General features: G+C 33.8%; 1 protein-coding gene across 1 annotated transcript; it reads right to left on the bottom strand.

The window, feature by feature from the left end:
* Positions 1 to 6,007: 6,007 nt before the first annotated feature.
* LOC308418372 (taste receptor type 2 member 125-like) lies at positions 6,008 to 6,940 on the bottom strand (the record flags this gene model as incomplete). The annotated part of the gene is made up of 1 exon (XM_080913730.1): positions 6,008 to 6,940. One exon carries the CDS (start codon positions 6,938 to 6,940, stop codon positions 6,008 to 6,010), a length of 933 nt encoding a protein of 310 aa, XP_080769856.1.
* Between the last annotated feature and the right edge of the window lie 16,260 nt (positions 6,941 to 23,200).

The following is a 23,200-nucleotide window of genomic DNA, read 5'->3' as shown; positions in this document are numbered from 1 at the left end:
AGAAACTGCTGAGAAATCTAAGATCATTGGAGCTCAAGCACACAGGAGCTCTTTGACAACTATGGTGATGTTGGAACACTCTGTATGGCTGATCTACTTAGGAGACCCTCAGGAGCTGTCATATATCTAGCAAATGCTATTCTATCATTTGTTTTGGTGAGCAAAAAAAAGTTAATGATCGGTAATTATATTTAAGGAGCAATGGAAACACAATTATAGTTGAGAGTGTGGGAAGAGTGAAAGTTGAAAATCACTTGCATCATCTTTCTTGAAATCATTCCCCTCAGGTTCAAGAGCCCCACAAGAATGATTCCTCATTCCTGAGAACATGCTTTAAGTGGCTATGGGGACACTGAAAGGATATTTGATTTTTAATTTCTCCTTCACTCTAGATCTTTCTACTTTTTTCAAAACTAGCTGAATATGACAGATAGAGAATAAACTAGTTAGTTGCATAGAAATAGCTTCACAACCCACCCTAACTCTTTACTGTCTTGAAATCATTGAGAAAACAACATATGCCTTCTCAAATTATTTGTCTTAATTGGAAATAGTGTCTTGCTTCAAATATTGTGAGTTGTGGTAATAGAACAAAGTTAATGAAGAAGAAGAAGAAGAAGAAGAAGAAGAAGAAGAAGAAGAAGAAGAAGAAGAAGAAGAAGAAGAAGAAGAAGAGGAAGAGGAAGAGGAAGAGAAAGAGGAAGAAGAAGAGGAAAAGGAGGAGGAGGAGGAAGAAGAAGAAGAAGAAGAAGAAGAAGAAGAAGAAGAAGAAGAAGAAGAAGAAGAAGAAGAAGAAGAAGAAGAAGAAGAAGAAGAAGAAGAAGAAGAAGAAGAACAAGAACAAGAACAAGAAGAACAAGAACAAGAACAAGAACAAGAAGAACAAGAAGAACAAGAACAAGAGGAGGAGGAGAAGAAAAACAACAAGAACAAGAAGAATAAGAACAAGTACAAGAAGAAAAACAATGATAATAATAAGAAGAAGAAGAACAATAACAACAAGAAAAATAACAAGAAAAGCAAGAACAAGAACAAGAAGAAAAAGAAGCTGTCTCAAGCCAGACCAAATTCCATCATTAAGACATCATATAGGCACTTAGTCCTAATTATAACTCAGGAGTAATGGGAATTGATAGTCTCTTAGGGAGGGAGAAAGAATTTTCTCTAAGAGTATATCCCCTGATAATTTGACCAAAGTCAATTAGAAGACCACACATTGAAGAATATCTGTGTAGCATAAATGGGTTTTTATGGGTTTACGAATGAGAAAAAGGGCAAACAGATGTGTGGGAAGGGAAGGGCTTTCAATATAGGGAGAACTAGATTAGAACAATTGCATGTGACTCAAAACACTCAAAAATCAATAAAAAGATAAAACTAAAATTAAATAAAAATATGTTATCCACAAAATATATCTACATTTTTTCTTATATGTTGCTAAATAGTATATTAGTAGTAACCATATTTTCATTTGATATTCACATCCTCTAAATAATTTTTATGTAGCTGTTTCAGAGCTTAACTCTAATTACACTTTCCTTAAAATTGGAAAAACCATTTTTTTTAACTTTGGCTGTGTCAATATTTACTCCTATTTGCAGTTATGTAATGAAATCATGAGACATCAGATCCCATGCAGCTGGAGTTATAGGCAAGTGTTAGCTGTCTGAAGTGAGTGTTGAGGGGCTTTTTCTTGCCTTATTCTATACTGTTTTATTCTGTTTGGATGTTGTCTCTTGGAGGCCTGGCTCTTTTTAGAAGAGGAAACAGGTACATTGATGCAAAAATACTCAATAAAATTCTTGCAAACAGAATCCACAAGAAATAAATCATACAACTTATGAAACTGAAAAAGAGTGAATGCCAGAAGGTGGATGCCTCAGTCCTTGTTAGAAGGGAGAACAAAACACTCATGGGAAGAAATAAAAGAACAAAACACAGAGCAGGGATTGGAGAAAAAATCATCCAAAGCCTGATGCACCAGCAGATCCATCCCATAAGGAGCCACTAAACCCAAGCACTATTGCTAATGCCAAGTGCATACTGGCAGGAACATGATATGGATTGCCCCTCAAAGGCTCTGCCAGAACCATACTGATAGAGAGGAGGATGCTTGTAGCTAACCAACAGACTGAACATGAGGATCCCAAAGAAAGGAATGAAGGAGATGGCAGGGTCTACAACCCCCTGGGAAGAACAAATTTATCAACTAACCAAACCTCCCTTAACTTCCAGGGACTAAAACACCAACCAATGATTTTACATGAAGAAACCCATGGGTACAGGTTCATATGCAGCAGAAGATAACATTCTCTGGCATCAATGGAAGGAGAGGCCTTTTATCCAGTGAAGTTTCATTTTCCTATTATAGGGGAATGCCAACGTGCTGAGGTGGGAGAGGGTGGTTGGAAGAGGGTACACTCTCATGAAGGCAATGGGAGGGGGAGGGGGTAAGAAATTGGTGGAAGGGAATAACATCTAAAATGTAAATCCAGAGAATATCCAACAAGAAAAGTATAATAGAAGAAAGTCGATATCATACACAGTGAATGTTTCATAATTTTGATTTAGTTTTAGTTTCTGTACCCCCTATATACATTGTAAATCGCTATGTTTCTTCACTTTATAAACACTCCAGGTGAGGAGGGTTTGGAACCAAGATCCTTATCTCTCTCTCTCTCTCTCTCTCTCTCTCTCTCTCTCTCTCTCTCTCTCTCTCTCTCTCTCTCTCTCTCTCTCTTCTTTATGTTTTTCTTTTTTCTTCCTTTCTTCTTCACTTTCTTTTTTTTAAATTAATCATTCCATTCAGTTACATCTCAAATGATATTCTACTTCGAGATAACACATCCACCAATATCCCCAACCCACCTCTGCCATTCCCTGTCTCCTTTACCAATATGAGGGTGTTTTCCAACCTGCCCACACTCTTCCACCCCACCTCAGCAGGATCCGCCTATGCTGGGGCATCAAGACTAAACCTATCCTTCTAGGTATATTCTGTTGTTGGTGGTCTAGAGTCTGGGAGATCTGGGTGGCTAGGCCAACCTCTGTTGTTCTTCCAATTGTGTTGTAATCCTCCTCTGCTCCTTCATATGTTCTGCCAGATTTCCCAACAGGTTCCTTGAGCTCAGTCTGATAGTTGGCACCAAGCATCTATTTCTGCATTGGTCAGTTGCCTGCCTGACCTCCCAAGGAATCACCACATTAAGTTTCTGTCTACAAGCACCTCTTGACAAGGCAACAGTTTTGGGTTTGGTGTATGCAGACATGATGGATCTCATACCTAGGGATCCACGTCTACTTTCTAAGAGGCCATGTGTATTGAATTATTTCTAGTAAACTTTATACTTTCAATGACTATGTCACAGAAGATTAATTAATCTGGTTTTGGTAATGTTAATGCTCTGTATCTCTTACTTTAGCCATAAGAGATGTAAAATGCAAACTAGTATGGAATTAATGTCAAGAATTAAACTGTTCCTCATTAGAGGTGAACAGTGGATATAAAAAACTATGTCAACTAACAGCAGAACAGAAGCTAATAACAAGAGCCTTCTAAATACTGAGCTCAATGAAAAGCCACAAGACTCTGTCATAAAAGTGACCAATATAAGTGACATGAGTAGGCAGCACTAAGAAGGAATTTCTAAATGTTCTCTCTTACTTTCTCAGACAAATCCATCCCTTAAATCTATGACACATACTTTAGACTAGAAATCTTACCCCAAGATAAGACATTCACACTTTAATTTTTTTTATTTGGCCACATGATAACATAACATGTTAAATTTACAGAGAACATATACTCAGTATCACTTTAGAAAAGAAGTGTGCCAATATATTACATAAAATCCTTTTCTACTTTTGTATACAAAATACATAATTAGAAAACATAATTATGAGAATCTGTCATTCCAACAGAAAAATGTATTCTAATATAATATAATTTATTGTGCCTCTCTCCTAAATATTGGTTTATGATGAATTATAACAAGAGAACATATTTTTAGGTTCAAATTCCATTTTAGAAAACCTGACTTAAGTTTAAACTAACAGCCTGGTACCAAGCTTCAGTTTCCAAATTACTACTCCCTCCCAACAAAACCTGAGACTAACTTCAGTTTCCAGGATACCAATCAACAAGACCTGCCTCTCCAGGTTACCCTCTCCAACAAACACAGTGTCTAACACCAGTGTTTGGGGTATTTCCCAAACAAATTTCCACTTCCAGGTTACAAGCCTCCCCCTGCCTAACAACCACCAATAGGAAGACAACAGAAGTTAAGTGATTTGGTTCTCGGTGACAGCCAATTATGCTACAGGCCACAGTAGTACCTCAATAATATTCTTGCCAGGCTAGAAACATTCACCCTTGCCTGCCACATTCAATAAAACCTTGTCCCAAATGACTGGTTTGCTCCACTAAAACAATCTTGTGTGTTGGAGGTGAGTTAAGCCAGAGCTCCAGCTTGTAAATAAAGACCCTGGTCTTATTGAACTAGATTTGGTTTCTGTATGGTCTTTTGAAGTTCATGAACATTTCAGCACAACGAGAACAGCTTTCAATATTTTTATCTACTCTTTTCTTTCCATTTTTGTTCCTGATATGAATACAGCAAGTTTATAGCTTTATAAAGAGTTAAAATATGAAATGCTCATGTTTTTACCACCAAAATATACTTCTATTTGTAACCTATAACCTAAATTACAAAACCAGATTAGGATATTTTTGCTGCCTATAGATTTGGTGATGAGTTTTATTTTTGTCATTTCTAGGCTTAAAGTAGTTGATTTACTCATCTCTTCATTCATCCATTTATAAAAATGTTTAACACCATGAGTGTCAGACTCAAAGAACTAGCACTCAACAGTAAACAGAAATGTGCTAATAGCATCTTAGACAGCATTGCTGAAACAAAAACATAATAACTTTACAAAAATTAGATATAGAGATTTCAAATGTTAGTGCTTAGAAAATGGTTTTTCATAATACCAAAATCAACCACGGTCACTTAAAAGTCAGTTACTGCCAAAGATCTTAGATGACAGCCTTCACTCCTTTTTATTTAATCAACTAAATTTCAAAAAAACAGAGATAAATGTACAGATTTTAAAAGCATTTTGCATAAAATTTTATAAATATGTTTTGTTAGTACTTGATTTTTTTAAAGGTTTGATAGTATGCATTGAAATATTACTAGTTACAATGAGCATAAAGTACATGTAAAACATAATGTAACATGGAAATAGTCAGCCTTCACTCAGGACAACTTACCTTCCAATTGTTTTTTGCAACTAATTTTTTTATGAAAGTAGTTCTTTCATTAGTTTAGCATTATTCATTTGATTTGATACACATATTTTATTTAATTTTTTGCCTAACATTTAAATAAGGTTAAGATTAGTTTTGAATCTTATAAAATAATTGTAAGTTTTATAGTGAATTAAGGTATTTTAAAATTGTTCTCTATGGTCCAAGTATTCTACATTGCAAACTATTAATACTCACATTATAACAATTAAAACATAATTAGGTTCTGAAATAATTTTACTAACATTTTATTTGAATGCCTCCATGTTCTAATTTTTGATTCAAATACTGTTTAATTTCCATATTTGAATTTATTTTTATGAGTATAAAGTTGCATGGTATTATTTTTACTATAGTTTACATACATACATATTCACCTATACTTTGTATTGTATAAAATAACCACTTCAAAAATCTCAATTAAGATTCTACATGCTGTTAAATTATGGCAGCTTACATGAGGTATTACATTTCAGGAGGCCAACCTTCTATTCTCCTCTGTACAATGAACCTGCCATATATTTGTGAATATCCAGATAAGGTTCTAAGATGTTTAAAAACTATTGATTCTAAACCCAACTAATGCAGAAAGCAACACAAGATAAATAAACATGAAAGTATACTTTGGTAATAAACGAGAATTTTCTTAACTAGGCTATTTTCTTCTTCAGTACTAAAGAGCATTGAAAAACTATATCAGGAAACCAAAGGCTGTACATCTTTGGACCTGCAAAGCGGCCACCACAGCACCAAAAGTGAAGCCTGCCTCATTTTACTGTTTCTCAGAATCAGGATACATGAATGGACTGAAGGAAAAGTAATTATAATAGTGGCATAAAACAGATTATTTCTCTCTTGAGAATCAGAGGTCCAAAGTTGTATGGCAAGAGACAAAATGAAAACTGTGTAGAACAGGAGGAAGGCCACCACCATTTGCAAGGCCTTTATATGGGCTGTGGTACTGAGGTCTTTGGAGCCTTTAGCATGGTGCTGCATGTTCTTCAGGTGTCTCCACAGGGAGAAGATGAGAAGCAGAAATGCCAAAAGGGACACAATAAAGGGGAAGAATGTAAACACTGTGTTGATTAAAAGAGCAAGTCTGAAAAACTGAGTGTAATTCTTTGATCTGAAACCAAAAGAGATGTTTCTTTTGAATTCATCACTCCAGATATCGATATGCATATTCATCACTAAAATATTCAAAATCAAGAAGACCAGAGAGAGCAGCAATGTCACTGAAACCACTTTTTTAAATCTCCACCTTAAGTAGAGAAAAACAGAGTTAGAAAAATTGGCTATCTTGAGAAAATAAAAGATGCTGAGACATGTAGCAAGCCAAATGCTGAAATGATTTGCAACAATCCAGGTGTTATGGTTTATTCTCACCATTTCCACAGCCATCTTTAAATCTGGATTCAGGGAAGATATTAGTGTAATTGAGAATGTAGAACACAGCATATATATTCTGGAGATTGCCAAAGCAGTAATGATCTGATCCACTATAGAGAGGTTTCTTCTCTTCACCCAGTTTATGATGTTCACCAGTGTTATGAATCCATTTGCAACATTACCAATAATGAATTGCACAATGATAGTAACTACACATATAATCTCTATGGCAATACCCATTGTCTGTAAGAGAATATCCCGATTTCTGTAATCACTGAAGAACTTGTTACTGTATTCAATTTGAATACATTTTTCTTAGAAATTCATAACATTATTCTAAAATTCCCAATATAATGACAAACAGGAAAACATCAAGGTACAAATACGTAGGTGAATGTAGCTGTTTTATGCAAGTATTGTTTTTTCACATGGTCCCAATGAGTTATGTCGAGATTCTATGTGTCCTATTGTAACCTGGAATCTAGGGTAACTGATGATGAAGGAAAGGCTGGAAATTCAATGCTGCAATGCAAAATAAAAGCACATTAATTTGCATTGGTTTCCTAGTTTTTCTTTCTTTGCATATTTTAATTCACAAATTGAGTTCTGGGTAAGAAATATTCAAAACTTTCTAAAACCTTTAGAAAGCAACAGGCATATCAGCATATGAGAGTTCTTTAATATTGAAGACAATTTAAACAGTTTTGATTAGGACTTTAAGGGCCTATCATAAAAGCTCTTTTACAAATTATCACTAATCTATACCTATTTATAGAACATTAATTTTTAAATACATAATATTAAGAATAATATCCTTTGGGGCTAAGGCTCAGTGGTTAAGAGTACTGGCTACTCTTCTAGAGGTCCTGAGTTCAATTCTTAGCAACCACATGGTGGCTCACAACCATCTGTAGTGAAAACCCATGCTCTGCTCTGGCGTGTCTGAAGACTGCGACAGTGTACACATATAAATAAAGTAAATAAATCCTTTTCACCAAAGGAATAGGATTCTTTACCATTTACAGAAGAAAATGTCTATACAATCCTTTATATAATGATACACATATTTGAGATCTAAATCCTTTATTCATTTTATTGATAACAGTTTTCTTTTTTTTTAACATTTATTATTCATTGAACTCAGTCTTTATTTTTAAGTTATCAGATATTGTTCCAAAGTATACATTATACTTTGAAAAATGAATAATAGTTTTTGTTCATAGTGAAGCTAGTAGAAATAAATTGTGGTTCCTTAAAATAGTAACTGAGGTGATGCAGCTCATTCACAAAGGTCATATGAAAGGATGAGATACTAAGATTGAGGCATATCAGCATTCAAAATTAAAGAATCAACCATTTCAATTTGGGATATTGTATGAGGGGTCATGTCCCAACTTATAACTCTCATCCTCTAGAATAAAAACACTGCAATGGAAGAATAAAAGACAATATAGCCTTGCACTGAATTGTATAATCCAATATTAAAGTGATTCAATTTTCCTACACCATCAACATGCATGACCCAAAATACATTTACCACATAAATATGTGTAAAGTTTTATTCTGTTTAGTGTATTTAGCTTTACAGCATCTACTTAGGTATCTTTACCATAGAGTCAATGTATGAAACCAGTAGAAAGATACTCAGAAAATCAGAAATAGTCCTACCTGAAGACCCAATTATTCCACTTCTGGGCATATACCTCAGAGAAGCTCCAACATACATCAAAGACACATGCACCACAATGTTCATAGCAGTCCTATTTATAATACCCAGAAGCTGGAAAGAACCCAGATGTCCTTCAGTAGATGAACAGATACAAAACTTGTGGTATATTTACACAATGGAGTATACTCAGCTATCAGAAACAAAGACTTTTTGAAATTCTTAAGAACATGGATGCAACTAGAGAATATCATCCTGAGTGAGATAACCTAGTAACAAAAGAACAGACATAGTATGCAGTCACTGATAATTGAATACTAACCCCAGAAAGCTCTGAACACCCCAGAAACAACTCACAGGCCATGTGAAGTTCAAGAAAAAAACAAAGAAAGAAAATGAAAAACCATTATGCTTAATCTTTGCACACCAAGAAAAGTTTGACTAATTCCAGGTTACATCTTGTTTTACATGTACTTTATGCTCATTGTAACTAGTAAGATCTTTATGCACACTATCAAACCTTTAATAAAACCAAGTACTGACAAAAATGTATTCGTATACTTTCATGCAAAAAATGCTTAAAATCTGTACATTTATTTTTGTTTTTTAAATAAAGTTGTTCAATTTAAAAAAGAAAACGTATTTGTTAGAATGAGCATAAAATACATGTGAAACAAAACATAACATGGAAATAGTCAAAGTTTTCTTGGTGGGTAAAGAAAGTGTTGATTTAATTGTGAATTTATTTTGAGAAATTTTGTTAATTTTATAAGGTTTCTTGATAAAATTTCACCCCTTGGGGACTGCTATAAATCTTGAGTCAGACTATTTCACAGAAGTAAGCAATTTAAATCAGAGCATTCTTGATAGTGTTATACTAGTGCTTCAGAGTAATATAAATCTATCCTTACAATAAATTGAATGATTTTTCTATTAAGAAAAAGATCTACTGAAAGACATCTGGGTACCTTCCAGCTTCTGGCTATTATAAATAGAGCCGCTATGAACATTGTGGTGCATATATCTTTGTTGTGTATTAAAGTATCTCTGGGGTATATGCCCAGAAGTGGAATAGCTGGGTCTTCAGGTAGTACTATATGCAATTTTCTGAGGTATCGCCAGACAGATTCCCAGAGTGGTTGTATTAGCTTGCATCCCCACCAACAGTGGAGAAGTGTTCCTCTTTATCCGAAGCCTCGCCAGCATCTGCTGTCATCTGAGTTTTGGATCTTGGCCAATCTGACTGGTGTGAGGTGGAATCTCAGGGTTGTTTTGATTTGCATTTCCCTGATGGCTAAGGAAGTCGAGCACTTCCTCAGATGTTTCTCGGCCATTCGGTGTTCCTCAACTGAAAACGTTTTGTTTAGTTCTGTACCCCATTTTTTAATAAAATTAAGGGCTCCTGGGAAGCCTGTGCCCTCTGTATAGTATCCCTGTGGCTCCCCCAACAGCCTTGCTTTAATAAAAGCAATATACAGCAAACCAACAGCCAACATCAAACTTAATGGCGAGAAACTTGAAACAATCCCACTAAAATCAGGGACTCGACAAGGCTGCGCACTCTCCCCCTACCTATTCAACATAGTACTGGAAGTCCTGGCTGGAGCAATTAGACAGCAAAAGGAGATCAAGGGGATACAAATCGGAAAGGAAGAGATAAAAACATCACTCTTTGCCGATGACATGATAGTGTACTTGAGTGACCCCAAAAATTCCACCAGAGAACTCCTACAGCTGATAAACAAGTTCAGCAAAGTGGCCGGATACAAAATTAACTCAAACAAATCAGCAGCCTTCCTATACTCAAAGGACAAACATGTGGAGAAAGAAATTAGGGAAAAGGTACCCTTCACAATAGTTACAAAAACTATGAAATACCTTGGTGTGACTCTAACTAAGGAAGTGAAGAACCTGTATGACAAGAACTTCAAACCTCTGAAGAAAGAAATTGAGGAGGATCTCAGAAAATGGAAAGATCTCCCATGCTCATGGATTGGAAAGATCAACATCTTAAAAATGGCCATCCTACCAAAAGCAATCTACAGATTCAATGCAATCCCCATCAAAATTCCAACCCACTTCTTCATGGAATTGGAAAGATCAATGTGCAATTTCATCTGGAATAACAAAAGACCTAGAATAGCGAAAACCATCCTCAACAACAAAAAAACATCAGCGGGAATCATTATCCCTGACCTCAAGCTATATTACAAGGCAATTGTGCTGAAAACTGCATGGTACTGGTACAGAAATAGGCAAGTGGATCAATGGAATAGAATAGAAGATTCAGAAATGAGCCCTCATGTATATGGTCACCTGATTTTTGACAAAGGAGCAGTAAACATTCAATGGAAAAAGGACAGCCTATTCAACAAATGGTGCTGGTCCAACTGGCACTCAACATGCAAAAGAATGAAAATAGACCCGTTCTTATCTCCTTGTACAAAGCTCAAGTGTAAGTGGATTAAAGATCTCCACATTAAACCTGATACACTGGAATTATTAGATGAGAAAGTAGGGAAAACCTTAGAACACATAGGCACAGGAGAAAATTTCCTAAACAAAACACCAATGGTTCAAGCTCTAAGGTCAAAGATTAACAAATGGGACTTAATGAGATTGCAAAGTTTCTGTAAGGGTAAGGACATCGTCAAGAAAACAAAACGGCAACCAACAGAATGGGAAAAGATCTTTACCAACACCACATCAGATAGAGGCCTAATATCTAAGGTGTACAAGGAACTCAAAAAGCTTGACACCAGAGAATCAAATAACCCTATTAAAAAATGGGGTACAGAGCTAAACAAATCTTTTTCAGTTGAGGAACTCCGAATGGCCGAAAAACATCTGAGGAAGTGCTCGACATCCTTAGCCATCAGGGAAATGCAAATCAAAACAACCCTAAGATTCCACCTCACTCCAGTCAGATTGGCCAAGATCCAAAACTCAGATGACAGCAGATGCTGGCGAGGCTGCGGAGAAATAGGAACACTTCTCCACTGTTGGTGGGGTTGCAAGCTAATACAACCACTCTGGAAATCGGTCTGGCGATACCTCAGAAAATTGGATATAGTACTACCTGAAGACCCAGCTATTCCACTTCTGGGCATATAGCCCAGAGACACTTTAATACACAACAAAGATATATGCACCACAATGTTCATAGCGGCTCTATTTATAATAGCCAGAAGCTGGAAGGAACCCAGATGTCCTTCAGAAGACGAATGGATACAAAAATTGTGGTACATATACACAATGGAATACTACTCAGCCACCAGAAACAATGACTTAACCAAATTCTTAAGAAAATGGCTGCATCTAGAGAAGATCATCCTGAGTGAGATAACCCAGTCACAAAAGAACAGACATAATATGCAGTCACTGATAGTGGGATGCTAACCCAAGAGGCTTGCACTCCCCCAGAAACAACTCACAGACTGTATGAAGTCCAAGAAATAAAGAAAACAAAAACTATACATATATTCACAAAACAAGAAGACTTTGACTATTTCCATGTTGCGTTTTGTTTTGCATGTACTTTACGCTTATTGCAACTAGTACGTTTTCAATGCATACTGTCAAGCCCTTGAAAAAATCAAGTACCGACTAAAAAACATATTCACATGGTTTTATGTAAAATTTATTTTAATGTCTGAAAAAACAGTACTGACAAAAATGTATAATTTTAAGCAAAAAATGTTTAAAATCTTTACATCTATCTTTGTTTTGAAAAATAAAATCGTTTAAAATAAAAAAAAAATTAAAAAAAAAAAAAAAGAAAAAGATACTGATAACTGATTAGTTTTCAAAGTGGAAATTTGATCTGTTTAATATTTTCCCTTTATAAAAATGTGAAAGTTTAGCCAAGACTGAGAAGAAAACTTAATAAAAAAGGATATAAAAGACAAAGGAAACTTTCTACTACACATGAAAACTTAATCTATGATGCTGAAAGGTAATATAACATATGACTATGAGTTGGCTACAGAGACTCGTTATTTTCTTGAAGAATATAGATTCATTGGAAGAAAGAAACATCAGTTTTATGGACTAAGTTCATGAAACAGTGTTCCATGATGTTTTGTCTTCTGAAGATGAAACAATATGAAAAGGTGTGTGGTATGGAATAGTAGATATCTGATGTTAGCCTTAAAGGGAAATGTCAAAACCATGAGTTATATCTAATAAATCTGTTTATGCTTTCTTCTATTGTCAGCAACTCTACTGAAGTGTGCTTTATCTTACATTGGTGGGCCAGCAGGCAGATTTGTATCTTGGCTCTTTCTTATGGAGTTTAGTATTTTTAGTATTTATTCTGAAGGTAGCACATCCTTAGTAATGTATCTAAGAATCCTTTTACTGATTAAATCTGGAATACATCTCTGTCTTCTTTCAACCACAGCTTTACCATATTTTATATTCCATATGAAACAAAATCCCATAGATGCTATTTAAATGTTTTACTTCTACTAATTACACTGTCCTTATATATTTGAACTTACTTTTTTCTTTTATATTTCTCTGTGTTGGGAAACTATAACAAAATACCAAAGGAGCTCAAACAATAAAAAAAAATCTTCTCATAGTTGTAAAGGTTGTAAATAAAATGTCAGGGTCCCACAGCGTAGTTTTCTAGTGACACATCTCTCACTGGCATGCTGGTAAGTCACCTTATCCGATAATAGCTTCTCTGAACATTTGCAGCCATTTTGAAACATATGCCATTCTAATTCAGTTTAATGCCTTATTTTCTGTAATACTGTTTGGACTAGGGCCCTTCTCCTGTTACTTTTAACTATGTGTCACTCTGTCTATTTCAGGCTGAATGTAAGAAAGAATTAATTGCATGTTTTGTTTGTTGGGTTTCACTTTTCTTTGTTTTGTGTTGGATTTAAACAATTCAGTACATGACAGATAATCTGAAATATGACCATTGAGAGCATTTAAAATTAATTTTGAGGGAGTAGAAAATAGCAACAGCATTTTTAAGAATTATATTAATTAATGCAAATGGTTGGTGTATTTTTACCCAAGATCTCAGAATTATAATTACACCTACTCTACTCTTAGAAGCAAGATTCTTCTACATTATGGATCATAATTTGATAATATTTATCCAATACTTTAAATAGTTGAAAACTGATATTAAAAAAAACACCCCTCAATAATTTCTATGTTTGAACTTTAAGTTTGCCTGTGATGGCTACAATTTCAATGCAATCTATGCAAATGAAAATTTGGTATAAAGTTTCAGTTGAAATGAGTATAGAGTATAGAAATTAAATGAAGAGTTATTTTCATTATTGACCTTAATTATTCTTTATTTTTATCTTAGTTTCTTTTCTCATTTCTATGATAAAATACAGCTATAAAAGCAAGTTTTAACAACAGTAACAAAGGTTTATTTTGGCTTGCAGTTCAGTGACAGAAAATCAGGGAAGCAGAAGGTAGAAGCAGTCACATAAAATTTTCAGACAGAAAACAGAGGGTAGAGAATGCTCAATGCTTTTCTGCTTCCTCTATGCCTCTGCCTCTATTTCTCTGTCTCTTTGTCTGTCTGATCTCTCTCTCTCCCTCTTTCTCTCTCTCTCTCTCTCTCTCTCTCTCTCTCTCTCTCTCTCTCTCTCTCTCTCTCTCTCTCTCTGTGTGTGTATGTGTATGTGTGTATCATATATATAGCCCAGGGTCCCAACCAGGATCCAGAATGAATCAGACTTCCCCTTTCAATTAATACATTTAAGAATATTCCCTATAGACATCTAAATAACCTATTTCAATTGGACCCACATGGAGGCTTTTCTCCGGATCATTCTATGTTTCCTTAAGTTATCAATTTCCATTATTTTAGATTATCCTGATTTTTGTCAATTGTTTTTTACATGCAAGAATCAAATATGGAAAAAAAAAAAGCAGCACTTATAATGCTGTATTAGTTCTTATCATTGCTTTAACTTAGCAGCAAAAAATTACTGTAAATTCTTCTAAGAGAAAAAGTGCATAAATAATTTTAGTGCATTTTATTAGAAAATACAAAGAAGATTTGTGGTGGGGCTATATATCCCAAAACATGAGTTAGTATTATGCTTTCTGATAAACCAATAGTATGCTCTTAAATTACCAACAGCCATGCCAGCTTACAACACAAATTGCTAAGCATTTTGACAATTCAAAGTATTTATTATAAAAATTTACACCAACATTCATAAATAATTGACTGGAGGATGTAGTAGTCATTTTATTTAAATGTGGGTGATATGGTATTTTTATCTACAAAGGAGAATGAGTTTGAAACAAACCATCAGTGTAAGAGTTTCATGAGGCAACTTACTTCTAATCCACTAAACTAGAAAAAAAATCTGTATTAACATGTAAAAATTAAACTTTAAAACAAACCAAAATAAAACCCAGCTAAACTGTGTAATGAAATTACATGTTTGGTTACATTTTTAAATGACTTTATGTGTGTTTGAATCCATAGGTTTCCCCTTAATGTTTCAGGGAAACTTAAAGGAAATTGCTTTCTGCCAGTGCCTAATTGATGTACTGACTCTTGTCATTTTTGCACACTGCTAAGTAAGCCGTTTAAAACGCCAGTACTTCAGCTGCTTCAAAAGAAAACTATCACAGGAGCTCATGTGAACACCAGTTATTCTGTATACAAATTAACTTAAAGGCATTTTACATTTTTCTCTTCCAGTGTCTATTAAATACATCCACATTTTGTTTTAAAGCCTCCACTCAGATTATAATGTTTCCAAAATTAGGAAAGAACTATGAGCGTGAGGTTTCAAAAGAGTAGAAACAGAATGCACTGGTATAATGGACTAGAAAGAGTGCAACAAGAAGGATTGAATGGGGAAGGGGAAGAGGAGAGTAGTAAAAAGAATACAGAGAAGTTTAAATAAAACTAAATACATTTTTTAAAAAGACACATTGAAACCTATCTGTGTTGATGATTCTTTAATTATGGAAGTCTAGAGCAATGGTTCTCAACGTGTATGTTGGGGTGTCATCTAAGACCCCAATAAAAACCACAAGTGTTTACATTATGACTCACACAGTAGCAAAATTACAGTTTTGAAATAGCAATTTAAATAATTTTATGGTTAGAGGTTACCACAAGCTGGGGAACTGTATTGTTTTAAAGGATTACAGATTTAGGAAGGTTGAGAACTACTGGTCTAGAGTCATCCTATAATGAGGCCACAAAGCCAGTATTAGATACCACAAGATAATAAAAATCCCACTGCCAGGATTGCACTTTTAGAATTGATGGCAAGTGAGTCCCATAAGCAATTCTTCCTCAATATTACAGGTCTATACCAATACTTTTCCCTATCCTCTAGAACTTGGTGGTAAGCTCCAGTCTTTAAAGTCACCACACACTTGAAGATATTATACAGTATAACATGAAGATATTACATTCATATTCATCTATAAAATTCATTCTACTGGCTAGCTTTCATAAAGTTGGCAGATGATATGCATGCTTGAGAAGAAAAGGGAATGATCAATCTTATCCAGCTGTGAATCTTGTGAGAGATAACAATGAATACCTTAATAAAACAGACCCACTGGTAGAACAGTGGCACAAATATCCTGAGAGCAATAAAGCACTCTGTAATTGGAAATAAAGCATAGCAACAAGTTGATTAAAAGAAGAGGGCAGAATTAGGTGTATTGGCAAAAGAGATGGCACTTGAGGTGTTGGGAAAGAAAGTGTTTAAAAACACAGTAACATATTCTGAATAAATTAATGAGTGAGGGCAAAAGGAGAAAAGCTAAACAATATAATTTAGGCACATAAAAATATAATAAAATGCAGTATGATTCATTTCTTTTGAAAGAATCTGTTTAAATAAATACAATTTTTTCTAAAAATACAGAAAAAGAAAATGTCTTGCTAAAATGTTAGCAACTTAGAAGACCAGAATAAGACCAGGGAAAAGAAATGCCTGTTTTTGTTCCCAATAATTTAATATGTTTAAAATTTATGTACAGTTTGTAAAATTTATTATCTCCAGTGTTTCTACACAAGTCATAGCAATAATATATCAATATAAGCAAAGCATATGCTATATATTGATCACTCTAATAATACAATTTTTTATCATAATGTGTTTCTTGTAAACCTATTTGTATGAGTACATGATATAAGTTATAACACATTAATATATGTCATTTGGAAGACCATATTAGTCAATATTTGTTGTCTTATGGATTAAAATTCAAGTCGATGTTCTGTATATTTAAAAATTACATTGAGAAGACAGTGAATTTCTGATTGTAAAATACATATCCACAATTATAGGAATACTTAATAATCACTACTTTAACTATAATGATAAAGATGTAAAACACCAATAAATCAGCTCCCATGGCTTTGAATGATTTGTTAATAAGAACTTATGTTTTTGTGAGGAATTAGGAGTTCTAATTTCAAAATAAATTTTAAGTCCTCACTTTTAATATATAATTTTAAACACATCTTCATTAAATTATTTTAAATCTATCTAAAACTATAACTTTATATATTATAGTTATATCTCCAAAACATAAAAAATTATCTTTTTTAAAAGTCTCAGTTTAAAAGCTTGAAAGACCTATAATTGATGAAAGTGAAGCTATTCCATCAGATGAAATGAATGGCAGTTTATTAAGGCAAATATGATAACTACAGACAAGGAATATGATTCAGAATATCTAAATATACATTTCAACCCTGAGATAGTAGAGAAGGAGTTGGTAATCATGGAACAAAAACAAATAGATGAAAAAAATTACATACCATGTTATTTGTCATATACACTGCAAGAGACAACAGGTAGACCATTTAGATTAAACAATACAACAGTCTATGAAGTTTTTAAATGATATTTGATGATAGCTTTTAGCATTTGTTTGGCAAAAGCTGTATTATGCTAAGAATGTATGTTAAATCCTTTACCTGTTTGTCTAAAGAATGCTAGGTCAGACAAAAAGAAATGGCTATTACCTAGGAGGAAGGTATTTCTTGACAACACAACTCTCATTCTGCAAGACTCCAACTGATCACAAATAAAAACAAACATAATAAATAAGCTTTAAGTAGAATCTTGGATGTAGATTAAGGTTAGCTCCTTCTGTGAACCTTAATTTACTATACCACTATAGTGGTAATATAAAGGTCACATTGTAGAATATTTGGATAATGCTGATCCCAAATGTACTTTTATACATTAAATACAGTAATATTGTAAACAAAACTGATAATAAATAAAAATGTTAAAATGAAAGAATTTCTTAGAAATTGACACTGCTTTAGACTCATGCATGGTGTTCCAAAACTTATTAGGAACCAAAGGATCTTACATCTTTGTGCCTGCACCTCAGGTGCCACATCACAGAGAGAGAAGCCTGTCTCAGCTTAGTGTTTTCCAGAATCAGGACATAGGAGTGGCATGAAGACAAAGCTATTCCAATAAATAGGCTAAATTAAAAAAAATCATAAAATTATCCTGTAACTGAATGCTGCAGACATTTATAACAAGGGAAAGTAAAAACATGGCATAAAGAAAAAGGAAAATAAGACTAGTTTTCATGGCTTTAATGTGGGCCTTTGAGTTGGAGTCTCTGGAACTCTGACTATTGTGATGCATCTTTTTCTCATGTTTCTGCAAAGAGAAAATTAACAGGAAAAAAGCCACCAGTGACGCAACAAAGGGTATGCTCCCAAATATAGAATTGGTGAATAACAATGTTTTAGAAATTAAGTAGAATTCACTGAACAGAAATTAGAAGGCATGATTCTTCTACTTACATCAATCCAGACGTCAATATGAGTGTTGATGACTATGATGTTTAAAACCAAGAGGGCCAGAGAAAGCATCAGGGCCATTGAAACCACATGCCTAACTCTCCATTTTAAATAAAGAATCATTGAATTTAAAAAATTACCTATCTTCAGAAGGTAAAAAAAAATTAAAATGCTGAGTTCAGTAGAAAGCCAAAGATTAACATAATTGGTCACAACCCAGGCAATATTATTGAATCTTACAACTATTTCTGTCACTGTTACTGGGTGATTAAGAAAAAGCAATACATTGATGTGTACAAACCAGAGCTGAACCATTCGAGGAAACTGTAATGGCAATGATGATTTGATCCACTGGACAACGTGTTCTTCTCTGGAACCAATCGACGCAATTCACCACTGCTATGAATCCATTTAACAGGTTCCCAATGAGAAATTCCAAAATGAAAATGTTTGTAGATATGATGTTTATCATAGCAGTCATAGTCTGTAAGAGAATCCCACAGTCTGTTACTTGTCACTGTACTGATGTAAGATCTTGTCTGCTTGAAAAATGAAAAATCAAAGTTTCTTTTTGAAATCTCACACAACCAGTACAGATTATGAAACAATCAAGACATTCTAATGACTGACTTCATAGTTATCCTTGTGAATCATTTGCATTTTTCCACACATTCTAGCTAAGCTTTGCCTAATTGATAAATACCTTATACATAATCTAGAATCTTTTGCAGCTAGTGATATAGGAAATGCTGGCTTTTCATGAGTAACTATGCAAATGAAATATATTATTTATATTATTTTTCCTTTTGTACCACTATAAATATTTTTATAATCAGGTTTTTAAAGACAACCAATATTATAAAATTTAAACAATTCTAACAAAGACAATATTATCAAATGGGATGTGGTATGTTGATGCACATTTTAATTTCTCTTTTCAAGTGTCAGTGGCCAGTAAAATTCAATGAGTTTGAGTCCAGTCTGGTCTAGATAGATCTATAGCCAAGTCGACAGATTGTGTACTTGTCTTATAAAAGAAATAACTGTTCGTACATGAAACTTCCTAAACATTTAAAAATTTTAATACTATGATCCAAACAGAAAGATTACATAAATCTCATTATATTAGTATGATCATTGTGTAGTAGTCTCTGGGGATATTTTTCCGAAAATACAGTTTTTGAAATGATTTGCTGTTTATAAGTGCATACATACAAACATACAAACATATACACAGATGAATTGAGGTCCACTTACCTTTGTTTGTCTCTTCAGCAATTTAATTTTTCCCTGTAGTTCAGGATTTAATATTAATCTACCTTATACTCAGGACCATCACTGAGAAGGCAGTCTTTTAAAATCCTTCCATTTGGCCCATATAAAGATGCTTTAATCTCACATGGGAGGGAGAAGAAAACAGAGGGCAGATGGAGGGAGGGAACTGTGTGGAAGAGGATTAGGGGAGGGGAAAAGGGGAACATGGTCATATATTGGGAGTGGACAGATGAGAAACCCTGAGGGCCAGTAGAGTGAATGGAACTATGTAATATCCTTGGAAGGTAGGACGTGAGGGGAATCTCTACCATGAACCAGAGATGTGGGAGGTAAGAAACTCTCATGACTCAAAGGGAGGGACCTTAGATTAAGTGTAAAAAAGAGGGAAAAGTGAACTCATAAGGTTCACATCCAGTAGAAAGACAGGGCATCATGCCATCCCAGAGTCAAAAACTTTGACCCAAATTGGTTCCTGTCTAAAACAACTTCAGGGATAAAAATGAGGAAGAGACTGAGGAAAAGGAGTTCACTGACAGGCCCAAATTGGGTTTTAGCTCAAGGTGAGTCTCCAAGGTCTAAAACTAATACTGATGCTGTTGTGTGCTTACACAGAGGAAACTATCATGGCTGTCCTCAAGGCTCAACAAGCAGCAGACAATGACAAGTACCAAAGTGTTCAAAATGTATCCATCCTCCTTCATCTCCCACCAATATCTGCCCTATGGCTGAAGGCAAAGCTAATAAGAAAGATCAAAGATGATATATTCCGGTTCTGCATGAAAAATAAGTACAGTGACAAAGTCACTATTGGGAATAGTCAAGATCTTAACAAATAACAGAAGAAAATACTGCCATAAAGACTAGGAAAGACAGAACATTTCCGTCATCAAGTTAACAAATGTCAGAGAACAACATGGGCCATTTTACTGTGAATGTTCTATGTAACAATTCTATTACCCAAGCAACCCTGAGTAATATCAAAGCATCCAATATATAAAATTGCCCATAATATCCTAAGATGGATAAATACATTTTGCTAAAAAAATAATAAAATGTCAATGTGCAACAATTACATAAAACTTCCAAGAACTGAGGAAAAGATTAACAAGGCTCCTTTCTCTGGCTCAGCTCAACTTAGTTGCCAAAGTCTAGTACTGAAAAACAAACAAATAATTACATGAGGGGTTCAAGTAGAGTGAGGGTGTGTGGAGTACTAAAACTTCAAGTAGTTTAGAAACAAGCCAAGCATGGCTTTCTAGAGTGAGCGAAAAACACCACAAGGAGATTTTCTTTTCTCTGCTCTTATGCCTTTCACTCAATGTAAGAAAAAACCTTAGGTTTGAATTCTATTCTCCAGAGAAGAGAATCTTTTTTTTTCTTTTAGAAAAGTTTGTTAATAAGAATGATTCCAAAAAATAAGAGTTGTTTGTGAGCAAAATCTTCTTCAGGTATATGTCTCCATAAGTGATTTAGAATAGAATTCTCTTGACATGTAAGAGCTAAACGTTTAAGCAATGAAATCTAAATGTTCTTAGGTACAAATTACAGTGGAAAAGTAGACTGTGTTAAAACAAATTTATAAATGGTGACTATATAAAAATAAATTTAATATTTCATTAAAATAAAGAAACAAGAACAACATGGAGTAATAATCATGTAAAATTCTTAAGATATTACTAAGAAAATAACTGTATTATTTGAAAAGTATTAAAATCATGCTACAACACATTTTATGTTCATCATATGCGTGTTGAAACCATACGTGTTATTTTTCAACTATAAAATAAATTTTCATATTAGTAGTGACAAAACACATCTTGAGAAATGTCTCAACAATTAAACATACTTACAGCTCTTGCAGGTGATCCAAGTGTGCTTTTCAGGACCTATGTCATGTATATCCCAATATCCTATTACTACAGCTTCAGAAAGATATGCTGCCTTGGTGCACCATGGGCACCTGAATACCCATGCACAAACCCACACAAAAGCACATAGATGGACACACAACTAAATATAAGAACATAAAGAAGCTCATAAATCCAACCAATTCTGAGGATGGCAAGAGCTGAGATAATTTTATCTGAGAGGATATATAATGACTTGTTCAATGAATTTGCTCAATGAAATTGATGTACAATATTTCTAAAATAAAATCCTGTGTTTACTTGAGTGAAAATTACACTCCAGATAAGATGATCTAAATAACTCAGTACTTGTTTATGGGTAGGAATGGACCAGTCCACTCTCTATAGTGGGTCTAAATTTCTTCTGGAACCTGATGTCTGGATGCAGAATAAGCTGATACTTTCACACCATGGAATATGGAGTAAACTTTTTGAATTTTTTGTTACATCGTATGACTACTGTTCATTAGAAAAAAGTATTACAATATGCAGAATGCATAGGTAAATGTTGCACTGATGAAAACGCAGTATTATTTGCCAGATAATTCAAATTAGCTCCTGTTGGTATAGTATATCTCAAAGTGACAGGGTAGAATTTTTTTATATCTGACACTGTGAATTCTCATTTGTTTCATGCAAATGAACACATAATCCTTTTCATAATTTGTATGTTTTGCTTTGCTTAAGTTTTTCATATTTTGGATTCAACAAGCTTGGTTGTTGGGTAGCCAAATATAAAATTCTAATTAGTGAGAGTGAGCCAGATATGCTTCAAGTTGATGAAATTCTGTTTGGTACAGGCGACCTGTGTGGTTGTGGTTACTAGGTATAAAATCTTCCAAAAAATAATATATTTGTGTAAAATTTTCTTTAAAAGTTTGCCTTATTTTTATTTCATACCCTTCTACTCTTTCTAGGTACCAACAGGAATGTTAATTTTTTCCAGTGGATACCTATTTTTATTGTCTGTGAGCAATTTATACATTACCCTATCACATTCTTTACCTTTAAAGATTTCATTTATATCCTGAAAACTATTAAACATTTTAGGAAATTGAAACATTTAGTATGAGGCCTCAAATTTTATATTCTATAGATTCTTTTAAATCACTAGACATGTTTGTTTGAACTACCCTCTTACCTTTGGATATTTAATCTGACATTTTAGAGGAGTCTTCTAATGGGGTGTTCTATATTCTTTTTTTCGCATTATTACCTACATAACAATAGATTGGTATTCATCATCTGAGTACTTTAATTTTTTTACATGAGATGTATGTACATAAAATAAGCATCTCGAAAATCTCATATTTATATATCAAAATAAAAATATTTATGAATTTACAAAAGCAACCCATAGGATTTTTAAATTTACTCTACTCTCATCAGTGCTAATATGTTCAACTTATTACAAATCTTGTAATTAATTTCTTAAATTAAATTTTAAAATATTGTACATATTAAAAACCTATATACATGCCTTTTTACTGTTCATATTTACTATATGAACTATGTAGTAATATATGCATATATATGATTATATAAAATGTTTTGATAAGTTTACCGTGCCATTCCTTTCTTCCAATTGTTCTCTAACCCTCCATCATGTTTTGCTCCCAAATTCTTGTAGTTTTTTAAATATACATACTGAATCCATTGATAATTGCTATATGAGCTTCATGTACCTTTTTGAGCCTATCAGGGGCTTTGTCTCTGAAGAACACTGGCTTGCCCTTTTCCAATAGCCAACAATTTCTTAAAGCTCCGCAAGTAAAGGATAGAACTTTACAGGCCCTTTTCTCATATGTGCTCAGATGTTAGCTTACTAGACTGTTTTAATTTTAATAGTTATTATT

This window comes from Micromys minutus, assembly GCF_963924665.1.
Source record: "Micromys minutus genome assembly, chromosome: 3".
In the NCBI taxonomy this organism is placed as follows: Eukaryota; Metazoa; Chordata; class Mammalia; order Rodentia; family Muridae; genus Micromys; species Micromys minutus.
The sequence above is the reverse complement of the archived record's forward strand: the minus strand, read 5'-3'. Positions and strand labels throughout refer to the sequence as shown.